Source organism: Hyperolius riggenbachi, chromosome 5, assembly GCF_040937935.1.
Source record: "Hyperolius riggenbachi isolate aHypRig1 chromosome 5, aHypRig1.pri, whole genome shotgun sequence".
In the NCBI taxonomy this organism is placed as follows: domain Eukaryota; kingdom Metazoa; phylum Chordata; class Amphibia; order Anura; family Hyperoliidae; genus Hyperolius; species Hyperolius riggenbachi.
The window spans coordinates 405,575,814-405,595,242 of record NC_090650.1 but is presented as its reverse complement, the minus strand read 5'-3'; the positions used below and the strand labels follow the sequence as shown (position 1 = coordinate 405,595,242).

Sequence of the window (19,429 nt, the reverse complement as noted above, 5' to 3'; positions counted from 1 at the left end):
TGCCCCACCCACTTCCCCCAATTTTTTTTACCTCAGTCACCAAGTGACCAGCTGTGCCAAGTTTGGGGACTCTGGCTTTATTAGTGTGAGAATGGCAGCCTTTTACATGTTTTTTTCCATTGACATGAATGGGTGAAATCTGATGCAGGGGAGATGTGAGACTCCTAGAACATATCTTCCCAGATAGTAAGGGATCTGTATAACAAGTTTCGTTGAAATCAGTCAAAGCGTTTTCGAATGATCAAGGCACATACATACACGTCCGATTTTTACTACAGATTCACTTTAACTTTACTTAAAGTGACACTGAAGCAAAAAAAAAAATGATATAATGAATTGGTTGTGTAGTACAGATAATTACTAAAACATTAGTAGCAAAGAAAATAGTCTCATATTTTTATTTTCAGTTATATTTTATTTTCAGTTATATAGTTTTTTTATACCATTGCATCATTCTCTAATATTTGCAGTTTACACATTACACTCAGCATTCTAAATGATTTCACAGAGCAGGCTAGTGAACTTTTGAACTTTCCTCTGCAGAAAAAAAAAACAAAATACAGTGATAGACACTTGAGATAATAGGCTTCAGAAGACAGAGCTCTCTGCGACTTTGAAAGTTGTCGAGCTCAGATAAGCTCTTTTGCATAGATTACTGGCGTTTCTTAACTCCTCCTGTACTGGAAACAATATTAGACTCATATCTCTGCTGCTAATGTTTATTTCTTAGCTGTACTACACATATAAATTATTATATCATACGTTTTTCACTTCAGATTCCCTTTAAAAGCATATTGTGTGTATGGCTGAATCTGGACTGGTCTTGTTTAAAAATGATCTTTGCCTGACAAATGTTCCTCTGAAAATAATAAAATATTTTTTTTTATTCTTTGTCATTTTAGGATTTATATACACCTGTGGTGGAACATTAAAAGGACTGAATGGAACTATAGAAAGCCCAGGCTTCCCGTACGGCTATCCAAATGGTGCAAATTGCACGTGGGTCATAGTAGGAGAGGAGCAGAACAGAATCCAGATTGCCTTTCAGTCTTTTGCTCTGGAAGAGGAGTACGACTATTTATCATTATATGATGGCCACCCTCACCCCACGAACTTTAGAACGAGGTGAGGCCACTTTTTTGGTGCACTAATATTACAGCCAAGTATAATATCAAGCTAGCCATTATAGGTGTGTACGTATTGTCCCGCTGCTGCTCAGCCTGCTGCCAATCAAATTTCCAGCGGCGTTCCCCCTCTAAATCATAGCAATAGCAATTGCCGAACCCCGAATTACCCTTGTGTGGGATGTGCACTATAGCATTAGTGCTATAGCGGCGCACAGCTTTGGTGCCGAAACTGCCTGCTTTGTGCTTAGGTCGTCTTGAGATTGCATCAGAGATGGAAACCATGTTAGCCGATAGCTAAAGTAGAAAGTGTGAAGCAGGGGTGCCCACACTTTTTTGGCTCATGAGCTACATTAAAAATTCAAAAATAAAAATGTCAAAAGTGAAAATGATCTACCTACGTGCAATTTTAGAACCGCAATTGTATTTACAGAATGGAAAATGTAGTGGTGTCGGGATCTACCATGAAGTCCTTGTGATCTACCGGTAGAACGCGATCTACCTAATGGGCACCCCTGGTTTGGAGTATAACATGATATGATTGATACTTATAGCACTGGCCCTGAACCTCAAAAGGGGAAGGGAGGGTGCAAATTATTTTGAAAAAAGTCAATCCACTTTGTGTACTTAGAATTTTTTGTAAATAATGGTGAATGGGAGTGAAATATAGGGATTTTGGGACAAAAGAGTTGGCTTCTCAAAGTCTGGATACTAGAAAAGAACTTGAATAGCTTTGTGTAACAGAGTTTAGGAAGTGTCTCCATGACTGGTTTGTGTTACTATGGCCCTTATTCAATTCACTTTTTTTGATTATTGTGGCTCTCTCTACAATTAACAAGCTGACACGTCATTGCATTCCAGCTGTTCTGGAGGTGTGGCTAGCTTACAGGGACAACAAGGGATAATTTGCATATTCAGCAGTGATGCATCGTGGGGGACATCATATGCTCACTCCAACCTGAATTATCGCAAATACCTTCTGTTTTAAGAAAGCAAACTATTATTTTGCTTAACAATTTAGTAAGAGGGCATTTTGGTCCTTTGTAGCCCCTTACATACTCCTAGGAGTTCTGGTTCACCATGAGCTTGCTGGGTAGTCTGTACCTCTTTTTCTCCTAAGTTTTCTACTAGATCATTTTTCATCTTCTGTTTCAAATAAGTTTTCTTCACTCTCCAAAAAAGTAATAAAAGTAATAAAAAAGTAATAAAAAGTAAGTGAAAAAATACTGTCAAAAACATTCCGAGTGTTTTCTTGCTTGTTTATGGCTTAAAGAGTCACTTAAGTCTGTTAAAAAATGAGTTTTACTTACCTGGGGCTTCTACCAGCCCCCTGAAGCCGTCCTGTGTCCAGACAGACTCGCTCGGATCCTCCTGTCCCCAGTCAGCAGCTACTTTCACTTTCGCCAACAGGCCTGGCCACGCGTCTGATACTTCGTATTACTGGCCGCATTAGCGCCCTCTATACTGCAATTGCGGCCAGGAACGCGAAGAATCACTCGCGTTCCCGGGCCTGTCGGCGAAACCTTAAGTAGCTGCCAGTGGGGGACAGGAGGATCCGAGCGAGTCTGCTTGGGCACAGGACGGCTGCAGGGGGCTGGTAAAAACCCCAGGTGAGTAAAACACTTTTTTTTAGCAGACTTAAGTGACTCTTTAAGAGGCATTTTATTGATTAGAAGTGAAAATATCACCTAGGAAAAAAACTTATATCACCAGGAAAAAGTGGATTGATTAAGGCTCTTTGGGCCTGATGCAGTAATCTTTGGTAAAGTTGCCGAGAACAGGGAGTGCATTGCAATTTTACTGTTAGTGGCACGGGAGGAGCACCGCCCATTAACCCATTAGGGCCACGCATATTACTATCGAAACACAATGTAACATAATGAAAAGGGTTAAAAGGGTCCCTGTCAATTTCAAATATAATGTAATTTAGTATGTGCAACATCGAAGATGTGAGGTCAAGGGAAGAAACGTTTACTTTGGGTTTTCTTTAAAGGATGAAGAAAAAGCATTAATACATATCTGGGTTTTCCTCCGAGCCCCTTCAGGCTATTGGCTACCTCACTGTTCCCCCGGGCCACCTTGATCCTCCGCTGGCCATTCAGGTGTATTGTCCAGTTGCTGTTTGTCGCCATGAACTGTGCATGCGCAGGTGCAGAACACTCCTGGCGACAGGAGCATGATGGGGCTAACTGGCAGTGACTGAAGGATTTATGTGGACAGCTAGCAAAGGATCAAGGTGGCCTGGGAAGCCAACAGCCTGAAGGGGGCTGGAGGAAGCACCAGGTATGTTTTTTTTTTGTTTCAGGTAGAGTTTGACTGACCGAATACTATTATTTTACTCCAAACGAGGAGAAAAGGACTGCGCTCCACAGCACTTAAATATTATATAATTTAACACCAATGTCACCCGTTTATATTGGGGATCTGCAGACTTCACTCGAGTACACACACTCTCCAGCAATGATCCAATCCACACAAGAAGTTGCGATCACAATCCTGACCTCCCAATAGGAGTATAGAATTTCCCTGCAAAAAAATCGGGATATAGTGCAATATTGCCAGTTATGAACCACCCCGTGATTCACTTCATAAAGTTGTGCAATAAAGGACCTCCACCCAGGTATATAGGAAAGCAAGGGGGGGTCTTTATACCCCCTTTGTGAGTCTCACTCACCAGATTCTTTCTTGAACTTTATGCATATAAGCCCTCCATCCTGGGCAGCAACAGTAAAAACCTTCAGATATAAAACGGAACTTGCATAGTGTAAAAAAACTTTAAGATTTATTGCTAAAATGCATAAAAGATCTGCGTACCGGATTTCCAATCAAAAGCACTTCTGTATGTGTGCCATGCCCCTGATGAGTCGAATGACGAAATGCGTAGGGCGGAGCTAAGGAGTCACGCAGGACGGAAGGAGGAAGTAATCAGAGCGGGGACTGTGGCGTGGAGCGGAGATCCGACCGCGGCGGTGCTGGTACACATTCAGAAGCGCTTTTGATTGGAAATCCAGTACGCAGATCTTTTATGCATTTTAGCAATAAATCTTAAAGTTTTTTTACACTATGCGAGTTCCGTTTTATATCTGAAGGTTTTTACTGTTGCTGCCCAGGATGGAGGGCTTATATGCATAAAGTTCAAGAAAGAATCTGGTGAGTTAGACTCACAAAGGGGGTATAAAGACCCCCCCTTGCTTTCCTATATACCTGGGTGGAGGTCCTTTATTGCACAACTTTATGAAGTGAATCACGGGGTGGTTCATAACAGGCAATATGGGGTGGTTCATAACAGGCAAAACTTCTTGTGTGGATTGGACTATTATTTTACTACTATATATTCTGGCGTATAAGACTACTTTTCAACCCTTGAAAATCATCTGAAAAGTCAGGGGTCGTCTTATATACTGGATGTAATTGATGCCGGGTAATACGGCCCATTCTGTTACCACCTCTCAGATCTCGCTGCTGAGGACTGTGGTGAAGCGGCGCAGGGGCACATATGCGAGATCTGAGAGGCGGAGAAGGTGGTAAATAGGATACAAGGGCGGGCCATAAGAGTGAAAGAGGCATGTTTTATGGGCACAGCGTGATCTATTCTTCCATACCGTTCTGATAAACGGGTAGACAAGGAGAGCGGACCAATCCACTTATGGAGAGGGAGAGTTGGCCAATCTAACCAGTCAGTCACCTATATACTGTTATATACTGGGTACCACATACAGTACAGCACCAATATATGATTTTTTTTTCATTTTTATTTGGTGTGCGTTGGAAGAGGGGTAGTCTTATATGGCGAGTATATCCCAAACTCTATATTTTAATTGGAAAAGTTGGGGGGTCGTCTTATATGCCGGAATATATGGTATATAACATTGACCTCTTCTCCAGCACCTTCTAGAGGGCATAGTTTTGCCACTTGCTATTCCTCAGAACCACTCACAATCTAGCCCAAACTTATATCCTCAAAGTTAAGTAACCCTACCATAAGCTAAGCTCAATTTTGGGGTGAACAAATTTACATCATTATCAATATTGTTTTAGAGATGTTGGAGAAAACCAGGGAGTACAGAGAAAACTTGTACAAGCACTGGAAGATATTATTGTTATTATTTAGTATTGCTGCAGCTATATCTATATGGCCAATATAGTAGTCCATAAAGTAGTCCATATGGTATACAGTCTTGTGATTCATTGTCTCTCAGACAGCCTCAGAATCCATAGTCATATGCCATATTTATCATATATCATATACCATAGTCATATATCCATCATAATCTAGGGCCAATGTAGCATGATTAAACTGCATGCTTATTGTGTCCTGTCAGATACTCAAACCTAGTGCATTAGCGCTACAAGATAAAAATGTTATTCATTACATCAACCTGACATATCCAAATATAATAGGAACAGTAGACACTGAATGACCTGGAAAGAGTTGTTTATCTCTATTATCGCAGTAGGAGCTGAAGAAATTACTTCTGGAAAGGCACTTTCCCTGAAGTCAGAGCAACCAAAGTGTTCAAAAGTAGAAAAAGCAACTGTCCTTGCAAAACAGTGTATAAGCAGAATGGGGCTGGGCTGGAAAGGAACGAAGGGTGCTGGGGAGGGGCTGCTCCCCCCTTCTGTCCTCCTCCGCTGCCCCTGTATCATTCATTATCAGCAGCTGCTGCATGGTTCACCTCATCCAGCGACTCCAGCGGTAATCACAGACCTCTCCTCTCACGAACTGCTCTCCTAGTGCTGGCTTCTTCTGATGACATAATCAGAAAAAGCCAGCACTAGGTGATCGCCAGTGGATGAGTTGAGCTATGCTGCCACTGCTGTTAACGATACATGGGGAGTGGAGAAGGACAGAAGGGGGCAGTGGAGGACACATGGGGGCCAGAGGAGCACACACACAGGGGTCACAAGAGCACACGGGCGGCCAGAGGAGCTTGCACGGGGGGCAGAGGAGGACACACAAGAGACAGAAGGGAGCACACGGGGCAGGGCCGGTTCTCTCATGAAGCAAGGTGAAACATTTGCATCAGGCGCAGAGATTACAGGGGCAGACTTTTTGTACTGTGTGTACCTTCCTGAGGTGGAATGGAGTGGCTGACAGTGAGCAGTTTGTTTGTCACAGACTCACAGCCAGCCAGTGTGCTATTGTGTTGAGCTGCAGCATGTCATGTGAGAACATTAAATGAAGCAGAGTAAATGATCAGGGGCTGTACGATCATTCCAAATCAAGGGGAGGGGCGCATTCTCACAAGTTTGCCTCAGGCAGCAAAAACTCTAGAACCGGCCCTGTTTATACAGTATTGTAACAATTAATAACAAAAATACATAGTAAAAAAAGTACTGTATATTTTGTACATGAAGACAACATTGTTTGTATCTCTGAAACGTAACTTAAATTGTTTGTAAGTAGGGGACTGCCTGTACACGCAATTCCTGTTTTATATCATATAAGGATTTTTATTCTACCTCATTTTACATTTTTATGGTTTGTGCTAATTAGTATCTTAATTATGTGCATAAAGTAACACTTATGTGAAAATTGTGCATAAATTAGCTTAGTTTGATTTGATCAACAAGTCATTTATGACAGCTCTCCAGCTGTCTCTTATGCCTGGATGAAGAACTAACTTAAGACCTACACACAGCAGGCGTTTACTTATAACGCCTGTGTATTTATTATGTAAAATAAATATTTCTGCAGTTTGAAATATTGCTGGAATTCTGCTGGCACCATATTCAGAAGCAGGAAAAAAGGGCCGCCAGCGGCTAGTGGACGAAAAGGGCGCCAACATAGACTCGAATGCTATTGTTGTTAATACAGCAAAAAAAGCAGAAAAACGGGTGCCCGATAAATATCATTAACAACATTAGAACAAGTTTTTGAAGTATGTTATCATTTTAGAAGCTGCAACGTTATAGTTTTTGTCATATTTTGTTGTCAGATTTTACGTTATCAAATGTATTCTTGTTTCTATGTTTGCAAGGTTGTTTGTGCAGGGGGAGTGGTTAGGGTTAGGCAACACTGGGGAGGGGGGTGGTTAGGGTTAGGCAACACGGGGGGTCTTTAGGGTTAGGCACCACCAGTGGGGTGGTTAGGGTTAGCCACCACCTGGGTGGTTAGAGTTAGGCACCACCAGGTGTGTGGTTAGTTTCATGCACCACCAGGGGAGGGTTTGTGTGAGAGTAGGGTTGGGTTAAGCTGTATTGTTGAATTACGTTATGATTTTTAACATTAATATATTGTTTCTATGTGTGTAAGGTTGTTTGTGGTTAGGGTTTGTGGTTAGGGTTAGGCAACACCGGGGAGGGGAGTGGTTAGGGTTAGGCAACACCGGGTGGGATGGTTAGGGTTAGGCACCACCAGTGGGGTGGTTAGGGTTAGGGTTAGGCAACACTGGGGAGAGGAGTGGTTAGGGTTAGGCAACACCGGGTGGGATGGTTAGGGTTAGGCACCACCAGTGGGGTGGTTAGGGTTAGGCACCACCAGGGGAATGGTTAGTTTCATGCACCACCAGGGGAGGGTTTGTGTGAGAGTAGGGTTGGGTTAAGCTGCATTGTTGAATTACGTTATGATTTTTAACATTAATATATTGTTTCTATGTGTGTAAGGTTGTTTGTGGTTAGGGTTTGTGGTTAGGGTTAGGGTTAGGCAACACCGGGGAGGGGAGTGGTTAGGGTTAGGCAACACCGGGTGGGATGGTTAGGGTTAGGCACCACCAGTGGGGTGGTTAGGGTTAGGGTTAGGCAACACTGGGGAGAGGAGTGGTTAGGGTTAGGCAACACCGGGTGGGATGGTTAGGGTTAGGCACCACCAGTGGGGTGGTTAGGGTTAGGCACCACCAGGGGAATGGTTAGTTTCATGCACCACCAGGGGAGGGTTTGTGTGAGAGTAGGGTTGGGTTAAGCTGTATTGTTGAATTACGTTATGATTTTTAACATTAATATATTGTTTCTATGTGTGTAAGGTTGTTTGTGGTTAGGGTTTGTGGTTAGGGTTAGGGTTAGGCAACACCGGGGAGGGGAGTGGTTAGGGTTAGGCAACACCGGGTGGGATGGTTAGGGTTAGGCACCACCAGTGGGGTGGTTAGGGTTAGGCACCACCAGGGGAATGGTTAGTTTCATGCACCACCAGGGGAGGGTTCTGTGTGAGAGTTGGGTTGGGTTAAGCTGTATTGTTGAATTACGGCAAGATTTTTAACGTTAATATATTTATGTAGGTAGTGCTATTGGCAGTTTTCTCATCTTCAGAGGTGGCCAATGGTTATGTTTCTTTTTAGTTTATAAGCACACTTGTACTTTAAGACCCAGTTTGTGGACTATAGCCAATTAGCCTATGATCATGTAAATATTGCTGGTGACAATGAATAAAGTGTTAAACTGATAGTTTATTTGCAATAGACTTGTTTGTCAGGATCTGTCAGTATTGGTCATACGACAGGTAAAGTTCACCTACACTGCAGCTACCTAGGCAGGTTTAACCAATAAATGACAAGTCCTGTCACTCATAAACAATATAATGCTGCCTAGACCTTGCTGCTGTATCTAAACTGTGCAAACACATAAAGGTTGCAAATATTTACAGTGACACAAACTTCAACATGTTTCACCCCAAAGGGCTTTGTCAAGAAGTGAGAACAGTGTGCAGTGCATAAACAATGACACTATTTACAGCATCCCTCACTGAAATTCCCAGCAGTATCAGCCCCAGTCAGAGATCTGGGAATCAGCCATGACCCGAACACACGTGTAGGTGAGCTTTACCGTATGATCAATACTGACAGGTCATGACAAACAATTTTATTATAAATTAGTATAAAGTATACATTTATTGTTCAGTACTATTATAGCGGTGTCTTTAAGACCACACATTGAAAGCCTTCATTCCCTAGTACGTTTTCAGAGATTTTGCAGACAATGAATAAAAGCAAAGTGACAAGGGATTTCCAAGCACCACCAATATTGTGGTGGAGAGCATAGTTGGCTTTGGTAAGGTTCCAGCCCTTTGGACAGCTATTCCTGTTGACCAACACAATGTTACCCATGTAAATGGATTAGTGCCAAACCTAATAATGAGTTGGCAGCTGGAGGCATTATGTAGACCTGTGGAGGAAAGCAATTACTTATTTAAAGGAAGAAAGAATCCCATCCTAAGAAAATATAATTAAAGATTATTGGATATATGAAGAAGATTTCCTGCTACTTTTTAAATTAAATTATCAGGCTTTAGATAACCCCGTGCTTTTATTCAGAAGATCACGACTCACCAGCCATTGATTCTGGAAGGAAGTCATATTTTATCAGCAAATTACCAATATCCTCGGATTATGTGTCATGTCACACGCTCCCACCAATTCTTTGCTGTGAAAGGATTACTATCGGGAAGAGCACCCCATGAACTCTAATGCTGCATATAATCATTGCCAGCAGATGCTTTGTTTTGTAATAGAGTTACACCCCCCCCCCCCAGCATTCACTGGCACCACTACTTCTTTGCAGCATTGCAATCAATGTCGCTCACGAATTTACGTCAATGTCATTTTCACATCGAAAATGGCATTTCCGATTTTAGGAAATTTTTCATAAAAATCTTTATTTTTACCAGGAAAATTTAAAAAATCATCAGCGTGCCTTAATTGTCAGTGTTAGGTTAGCACGCTACGCGCGCTATTAGACGCATAGTGTGCATAATCAACACCAGTAACAGGAGCCCATGCTATTTATTTATTGTACTTATAAAGCGCCAACATATTATGCAGCGCTGATGCAGTTGTATTGCAGCATAGCGAGCGCTATTAACTTTACACCCACTCCACTCCACCCGCCCTGAGCCCCATTCGGGTGCAGTCACATTAAAGTACGTGATCCCTGCACTCTGATTAGTCCAATAGGCTGGCTGTCAAGTGATAGGCAGCCTATTCAGCCAATTAGAGTGAGGGGCTCACATCCTTAAAGAGAACCCGAGGTGTGTTTGAAGAATGTTAACTGCATACAGAGGCTGGATCTGCCTATACAACCAAGCCTCTGTTGCTATCCCAAACCCCCCTAAGGTCCCCCTGCACTCTGCAATCCCTCATAAATCACAGCCGCGCTGTGCGGGCTGTGTTTACATCTGTAGTGTCAGTCTCGGCTGCTCCCCCGCCTCCTGCATAGCTCCGGTCCCTGCCCCCGTTCCTTCCCTCCAATCAGCAGGGAGGGAAGGGACGAAGGTGGGGACCAGAGTTCTGCAGGAGGCGGGTAGAGCAGCAGACTGACACTATAGAGATAAACACAGCCCGCTGCGACACGCTGTGTGTCGACAGCGAGGCTGTGATTTATGAGGGATTGCAGAGTGCAGGTGGACGTTAGGGGGGTTTGGGATAGCAACAGAGGCTGGGTTGTATAGGCAGATCCAGCCTCTGTATGCAGATAACATTCTTCAAACACACCTCGGGTTCTCTTTAAATACAGCAGCATGTATAGACAGAAATGCAGAGCCATATAAACCAATAACAATCCATAGCCATGGAAGTAAAAGACAAAACTGTTCAAAAAACACAGACATCCATGGTGCATCAACACACAATTGCCAAATTCACAGAAATAGTTTGCAAAACAATTATTTTATTAGGGACGTATGCCTTTAAAAACAATTAAAACCTGCTGCGGCAGGTGGACAATAGGTGCGGTCACAAATCGCTATAGAATAAGGTAATCCATTATAAATATACCACACTGGCAGTTCCTGACTGATCAAAGTGATAAATTACAGCAACCATGCATGCATCAAACATAGGCTACTCACATCAGTAATATAAATAGGCTCACAGCATAATATAATTAAAATACAGAGTAGTCCCAGCAAAAATGGTAACAGCCAACACTTACCCGTGGTAAAGACCACAGCCTGCTCTCCCACCGTCGTGCCCTGGCTCACGCATATTGCATGTAGCCATTTTTTGCTGGGACTACTCTGTATTTTGATTATATTTGGATTATATTATTTATATTACTGATGTGAGTAGCCTATGTTTCATGCATGCATGGTTGCTGTGATTTATCACTTTGATCAGTCAGGAACTGCCAGTGTGGTATTTTTATAATGGATTATTTTATTTTATACACAATTTGTGACCGCACCTATTGTCCACCTGCTGCAGCAGGTTTTAATTGTTTTTAAAAGGATACATCCCTAATAAATTCATATTTTTGCAAACTATTTCTGTGTATTTGATAATTGTGTGTTGATGGACCATGGGTGTCTGAGTTTTTGGAACACTTTAACGCGTACGTTAAAAAAGGGCGTCTGGAAAAAAGGGCGCAGGGTTTTAAACGATGAGCATAAATAACGTTTAAAAAAAATGTGCTATATTTCGTTTAAAAATAATGTTTAATAAAGTTATAAATCATAAAAAAATGTGTATGAAATCGGCAATTGTAAAAACGTTAATCTTCCCTGTTTAAAAACTGAAATCTATAATAACGTTTTATAAAAGATTAATACAATTTTTACTAAAACTATACCTAACCCTACTCTCACACCGAACCCTCCATGTACCTACCTCTAACCCCTAGACCCCCCTGGTGGTGCCTAAACCTAAGACCCCCCTGGTGGTGCCTAAACCTAAGACCCCCCTGGTGGTGCCTAAACCTAAGACCCCCCTGGTGGTGCCTAAACCTAAGACCCCCCCTGGTGGTGCCTAAACCTAAGACCCCCCTGGTGGTGCCTAAACCTAAGACCCCCCCCTGGTGGTGCCTAAACCTAAGACCCCCCTGGTGGTGCCTAAACCTAAGACCCCCTGGTGGTGCCTAAACCTAAGACCTCCCTAGTGGTGCCTAAACCTAAGACCCGTTGTGATAACCATTAATAACGTTGTAAAAAATTATTGTGCTGTTTTTCGTTTAAAAATATATGTAAAAATAAAATTGTACTGTTTTCCGTTTAAAAAATTATAAATCATCAAATAATGTGTAATCATGAGAAGCAGTTATAAAACATTAAAAGTCTCCGGGCGCCGCTTGTAAAACGTTATTTTTCTCCGGTGCCCTTTTTTCCTGTTGGGCGGCGGGCGCCCATTAAACGATATTTATTATGGGAGTGAATGGCAGCGCCCTTTTTGTCCACTTGCCTCAGGTGCCCGAATTTACTGTTTTCCACTTTAACACAGCAGCATAGCTCCTGTTACTGGGGTTGATTATGCACGTTACGCAGACAATAGCCACGTAGCGTGCTAACAACACTGCCAATTAAGGGAAGCTGATGAAATAGCGTGAGTAACAGGAGGTCACTCGTGCTATTTCTCTTAGTGAATCAACCCCAAAGTCACAAAAATGTGAGTTGGTGCAAAAATTCACGCAAAGAGGGTGATTCATAAAACTGTGCTGCTATAGCACTGTGAGCTACATGACAGCAGTGTAAGCTAAACACAGGGGCTGCATGCTACACACGATAGTGCTGCATAGCGTGCCTTCTTGTTTACATAGCAATGCACGTTCCTCGGTGCTGTGCAGTATCATGAAGACCGCGATAGTTCAGTAGCGCAGCCGCTATTATGTTAATTAGCAGTCGCGATATTTCCCAGCACCCAGGAGTAGGGATTCTCGTTCGGATTTCACGGAAATGCCATTTCCACATTTACGATCGGAAATTGCATTTTCGCATTGGAATTCAGAAATTGGTAATACAAGTGCGGTATGTGGATTTTCATGGAAATCGCGACCAACTTTAAAATTGATTTTCTCAAAAAGTACAAGGTCTTTTTGAAAGATTTTTTTTCCTCCTGTTCCCACTCTTCTGCTTAACAAGCCCTGAAAATGTGCATTACCATATGCGGTATGCCGCTGAATTTAGAGGTTAATAGCAAAGCCCCCATAGGTGCAAGAAACACCAAATTTTCAAGGTATATTAAGTGGAAGAGTAGGAACCAAGATACAAAAAATGTTTTAAAAAGAGCTTGTACTTTTTGAGAAAATCAATGTTAAATTTGACTGAAATTTCGGCAAAAATCCGGATTGTAATGCGAAAATCGGTAGCAGAAAGCGGTAGCGTTAATCAGCAATGGCGGTCGGAAATCGGAATTTCTGCAAAATCGGAAATTGGCATTTGGCAATTCTGACCATCCCTACCCAGGAGCCATATTACTATTTAAACAGGGTGTGTAAAAAAATGAAGCTATATCCCAAAAAAACTTATCAGATTGCTGAATGCTGGATCAGCATCAGGGTGCAGATAGCGCACTTGAATTTAACTGGGATTTACGTAACTTATGTGACACATTATGGGCTTGATTCACTAAAAAGCCTCTTAGTGCCCCATAAGTAGCTCTGCGTGCATTAACAGCCACGCAAAGCTACATCGCGCACAGTCCCGCTCAATGGCTGGCCTGTATTAGTGCGATAGCGTCGCACCCGCTGCCCTGGAAACGTTGCACCTGGTGCTTAGCTCCGGTTAGTGAATCAAGCCCCATGTGGTTTACATAATTGGTATTAACCATACAGCATTTTTGTTTGCTTGTATAATGGGCATTATATAACCAATGCACAAATTGGGCCTGATCCAATTAACTTTTTCTCCTAGGTGACATCTTCACATCTTATCAAAAATAGGTTTTAAAGTGTACCTAGACATTAAATAGTGCAGCATTTATACTTCCACCAGCCCCATGTGGGCCGTGGGGTCCCTTGCCATCCACTCGGGCCACTCCATCGTCCCATGATCAGATCCGATAAAGTGGTCAGTAGCGGCCAGTTGCAGTACACTTTGCATGCGAGGCTTAGCCTTGTGTGCACCCCCGTCTTGGGGGGGGGGGGGGGGGGGGGGTTACAGGATAGTCTTGACAGTATTAATACATGTAAAATTGCACTGTCGTCTCAATATGAAATGGAAATATGAGAGCTAGCCAGTCAGTGAAGATATTATACCTTTTTGAAAAATCTCAGGCATGCAGTGGTAATTAAAATTTACTATCATATTCAACAAATAAATCGGGTTGGGGATGGAGGCTTAACTGGTTCTTTAATAAATAAAAGCAAGGTAGCAGCATCATATGTATTCTCCAATCATCTCCATTCCTGGAGATCCTTAGAAATAAGGCCCATAATCTCAAGGTTTCCCGTTCTGCTATTTCGTATGACTTTGCCTCATCGCCTTATTGCACAGTTTTAATAATGAATTCATGTGGGGCTTGTAAATGACACCAGCACTTGATTAAGCACAAACTATAAAGAAGCTCTTTTTGGAGAGCTGGAACACATCCTCCCTTTACCAGTTTAAGATGATGGATGGCGACGTTTCCAGTAATCAGGAGAGTTTTAGAGAATACAAGCTTTAAAATGTCAAGGCGTCCCTGGACAATAGTCTCGCTCATGCATCACACCACTTCTGTCGTGTTGTTTTACTTCTATAGCGTATGTATTTATTTTATTGACTACAGGAGACAGATGTCTTGTGTGAAGACAATGCAGACATGTAGGAAGAGAGACAAGCGTAGATTTGGAAAAATATATATTGCTACACTGTATTATTAGTGAAGGCTCGGTTTTGCTAGTACACGTTATTTCAAGGCTCTATATGGGATTCTATGTTCATTGTTTTTTTTTTTCCTGCTTAAGCTTTTTGTGATTTATATCGAGGATCTTTAGCAACAATATTTTTAAGGCATCTTTCTTCCATAGGACTTTAAAGTGCATGATTTACTGATATCTCTTTTCAGAAGGTATGGCGGGTCCAGTGGTAGACTCTCACACCTTGATCATTATTCACATGACAGAAGGAGTTAAGATCTGCTCCCCTAAAACCTGGATTACTACAGTGTAGCTATCAAACTGAGCAGATGTAAAAGCGGATGGTTGACTAGTCCTTCTGCCAAAAGATCAATTGCTCAGAAAACATCCCTGGCCTTCTCCTTGTGAGCTGAATAACGCTTTTAAAACCAACACAAGATAGCGCTACAAAGTTTGTGTCTTGGTTGGGAGAGAAAAAAGGCTATTGTGCATGTGACTTCACCACCACTCTACTTAAAATGTCCTTTTTATGCACCTTAGAAGCATCGTAGAGGAGCAGTTAATAAAATTGCAGCCAAAAATTGGCACAATTGTTATTTATCATAATATTGATAGCCTCTATGCTATTTAGCGGGCGGCTGCAATTAAATTATTATTTATTGCATTATTGTTAGCAGGGATGGGGGGGGGGGTCTTAAGGTTAGGCACCACAGGGGGTCTTAGCGTTAGGTACCACCAAAGGGGTCTTAGGGTTAGGCACCACTAGGGGGGTCTTAGGGTTAGACACCATCAGGTGGGTCTTAGGGTTAGGCACCATCAGGGGAGAGTTCTGTGTGAGAGTAGGGAGAGGTTAAGTTATAGACAGGTTGTAGACTATCTGTAAATTTACCGATAATGTGATACCATAATCCATATAAGTTCTAATACACAAAAGATCAAATTTGTCAAAGGACTGAGACTAATTGGCAACTTTTTGATTTAATTCCATTTTTACTTTTTTATTTTTATACTTAATTCCATTTTTATTTTTTTATTTTTATACTTAATTCCATTTTTATTTTTTTATTTTTATACTTATTTCCCATCTTCCTCTTTATAGTTAGATCCATGTTTCTTCTATAAGTATTCTTAATATTGAGCACTTGGTTAGCAATAAAGCACATGTGATACATATGCTCAGGTTCTCTACAACACTTACCAAGCTAGTATAATACACACAAAAATATCCCTAGTCATGTGTCTAATACAAAGCATTTATATGGTATTTTGACTTGGATGAACCAATTCTGGTCTTGGTTCTCCATTAAAATGCACCTGCTAGATCTGCAGCCCAAGTGGCCAAGTAAATGCAGCTCTGACAGGATAGACTCAGTATATCAATCTATACTTAGATAACAGTTTTTATATATGTGTTACAGATATTGTTGACTTAGTGATTTCTATGACTTACTTATCAGTCACATGTACTTAAATTGTTAAAGCAATTGTTATATATCTTCAATTGCAATGTATGTTTGTAAATGTACAAAAAAACAATAAAAATATGATGTGTCTAAATTAGCTTGCAAATTTTTTTAATTGTATGCCACCACAGTGTCCATACAATATTGCGGGCAATGGATTCCCTTGATTCCAGTGGGCACCTGCTTTGCACCCTTTCCATGGGGATCTCACCATTATACCTTGACACTAGATTATAGGGGTCTGCTTTAGGGGCAATCCCCTCTGACTGTATCATACTCCTGGACACCCTCTGCATCTCCCGTTCCTACAAACCAATCACCTCAAATAGAAACCACCTTAAAATCAGCAGGAGTTTTATTGGGCTTTCTGGATAACACTCAAGACATGAACATTGTAGCACTAGCTTTTGTTGCTTTTAAAGTTGTAATATGTTTTTTTTGAGAAGCGTACTTTACATTGCAACCCTGAACTTTGTTAAGCGCAGTGTATTGGAATTGCTGAATTAAGTTTTGCTACTAGATTTTGGCACAAGCAATTTGGAGCTATGGAGACTCAATCAAGTCACAAGTCAGTTCAATGGAAAGGCAAAAATGACCTTGCACTGCACACATGAAACTGGAAAAGGCCTCGGGATCATGCAGGTTGATCATGCAGGTTGCATCGAGATGAACTTTTACTAATTGCATAATTGTGTTCCTTTCCTATTGTTTATAGGGCATTCCTCAAGCCAAATACTTTTTTGTTTTTATTTTAATACTCTTATTCTCTATAAACTAAACAAGCCTCACCCACAGGTTTCCATAGAGCCAAGGCATTTTCAGACAGTAGCAAGGGCTCATAGGAGCTCAGTCTGGGCAGAAGGAGGGCGAGGTATTACTAGCCAGAGATTTCAGAGGCAGAGGGGAGGAGGAGGGGGGATTAGGTTTTTTTCACAGGCTGAGTGCTCAAGATGCAGATAAACGTGCCTGTTTGTAAGGTTTACAAACAACATGGCTGCTGTCATTGTATCACAGGAAGAAATAATCCTATTCGATTGAACCTGTTTGCAGCTAGATTTGTTGTGTAAACTATCTAAACTTTAGATAAGATATATAGACAAGTTACTTGTTATAGTTAGTTTTTCATCTCGGATCCGCTTTAAACTTACACAGTGAGCGGGAGTTAAATCTTATTGCACGCGTTAATTAAATGAGCATGCCTTAATTCTAGCACACGTACGCTATGAGCGCTACTGGCAGTGTAGCATGCATTTCTTAGTAATGGCTGATCCTTGTAAATGCCTTGCAGTAGTGATGTAGCTCAACCACAATACTTCACTGGCACTCCCGCTACTACATTAATTAATGTAGTAGCGTTCGCTCTAGTAAAACCACTTCAGGGGTTGGCAAAACCAAAAATGCATTATAACTGCAATATTCATTTGCAGTTGATTTACGCTGTAAGTACACTTACTCTGTAATGGGAATTTACTATTTTGTAAACAAACAAAAAAAAACCCCTCAAATGGACTCTATAAATCGTGAGAATCAATTGCATACATTATTTTAGCTTGAGTCTTGAGTAGAGATGTGAACATCAAATTTTGGGTTCGCAAACAGCGAACGTCCGCAAATATTCCCAGACAGGAAAATCTGGCAAACCGCCATAGACTTCAGTGGGCAGGTGAATTTTAAAATCTACAAAGACTGTTTTCTGCCTCAAAAGTGATGGAAAAGTTGTTTCAAGGAGTCTATCACCTGGACAGGGGATGCCAGAGGGGAATCCATGCCAAAAGTCCCACCAAAAATTACAGAGTTCACACAGTCATGTTTTAATCGCTAAAGGGCAGAAATCACATTACATTCCTACAAATAATGCACTGGAGTGGTACTCTGTGCCTACAACTTAATTTGACAACAAATAGCAGTAGTGTGTGTCTGTGGACTGTGGAGTGTCACACACAAAAAAACCCACAGGAGATTGATGTATTGGCTCTCAAAAGGGCTATTTCGGGTGCTTTCAGCAAGTAGTCAGTGAGGAACAAGAACACAGGCCTAGCTAATGCTTTCCCTACCTATCTGCAGCAAGTCTGATCCTGCTCTCACTATCACTGCAGTCAGAAAATGAATCAAATATGGCCACCACAACTGCATTTTAATAGGGGGGTGGGGGTCCAGGAGGGGGTGCCCGCTGATTGGCTGCCATGTGTCTGCTGACTGTGAGGTAAGGGGTCAAAGTTTAGCTCAATGATAATGTATAGGGGGCGGGTCGAAGACACCAAATGTTTGCAGAATACTGTTCGCCAGCGAACAGTTCGGGCTATCTCTAGTCTTGAGTACTTTGTTTTGATGTGTATAAAAAGAAAAACCATAAGCCTTCCATCATACTTATTACAAAACTAGGAGACAGAGATGTCAATGTTTGTTACCAGTCGATGAATTTGTGCAGAAAGTTAAAAATGAGTAACGATGCCTGCTTTATGGGCGCCTTTCTACTTCTGTAGCAAAGGGAGAGTTACTGAACACACATACACAGAGTACTGTTGCCATGGTTACAAAGAAGAGCCATTTCAACTTACCATCAGTTTGGGGAACTCTTATAGTGCCCATACATGGTACAATTTTTCAATTCTTTTTGATTAGATAAATTTGTTTAATTATTCCATTAGAAGGATTTTACAACATGTCTGATCGGATCATTATCGAAAAAACGGGACAATCGTTCCTTTTTCTTGATAAAAAAATATTATTTTCGTCTTTAATTCAATTTGATCGTTTTGGTTGAATAAACGGGAAAATCAAACTCTTTTTTACTGTACCGTATATCTGCACCATTGGCCGGCTGCTGATTGAAATGACAAGATCATTTTTAATCATCTTAAAATGTAAAAAGACTCTGTGTCCTAATAGGATTTTTCAAACCCACCTTGGGTTCTCTTTAAAGCACCAACAATGATGTTTCTGGAAATTGTGAAAATAAATTGTAATTTTATTTTAAGAAGAAACAAAAGTGTTAGTACAGTTTGGGAATACTTATATGATTGCTAAGAATAGAAGTATTCTGTATGGTGTTATTTGTCACAATGAAAGAGGTCTTCACCAGAGTGGAGTTCTTGAAGTAAGTTCTATGGTCACACAATAGCTAATTTACTGTCCTTTCAGCAACTTGTACTATGTACTATGTTCCGGTACTATAAACTCTTTCCACCTAGCTGGAGACAGTTTTGCTCGATCATCTTTTTAGTTACTGGTATCTCTCTAGGATCACAGGATATAATAAAAGCATTAATATTTTTGTGAATTTAACACAAAATAAGAGTGTGGGTTTTCAAGAAAAACCTGGACACAACTAGACACAGTTTATATCATAAGTTTATTTTCAAGTTG

At 41.3% G+C, this 19,429-nt stretch overlaps 1 protein-coding gene across 1 annotated transcript in view; it reads left to right on the top strand.

Moving 5' to 3' along the window:
• CSMD3 (CUB and Sushi multiple domains 3) overlaps nucleotides 1–19,429 on the top strand; it is a 1,539,978-nt gene that overhangs the window by 194,792 nt on the left and 1,325,757 nt on the right. Inside the window, exon 2 of the mRNA XM_068237930.1 lies at nucleotides 903–1,125. Coding sequence (XP_068094031.1) covers nucleotides 903–1,125 — 223 coding nt within the window. The remainder of the gene's footprint in view (nucleotides 1–902; nucleotides 1,126–19,429) is intronic.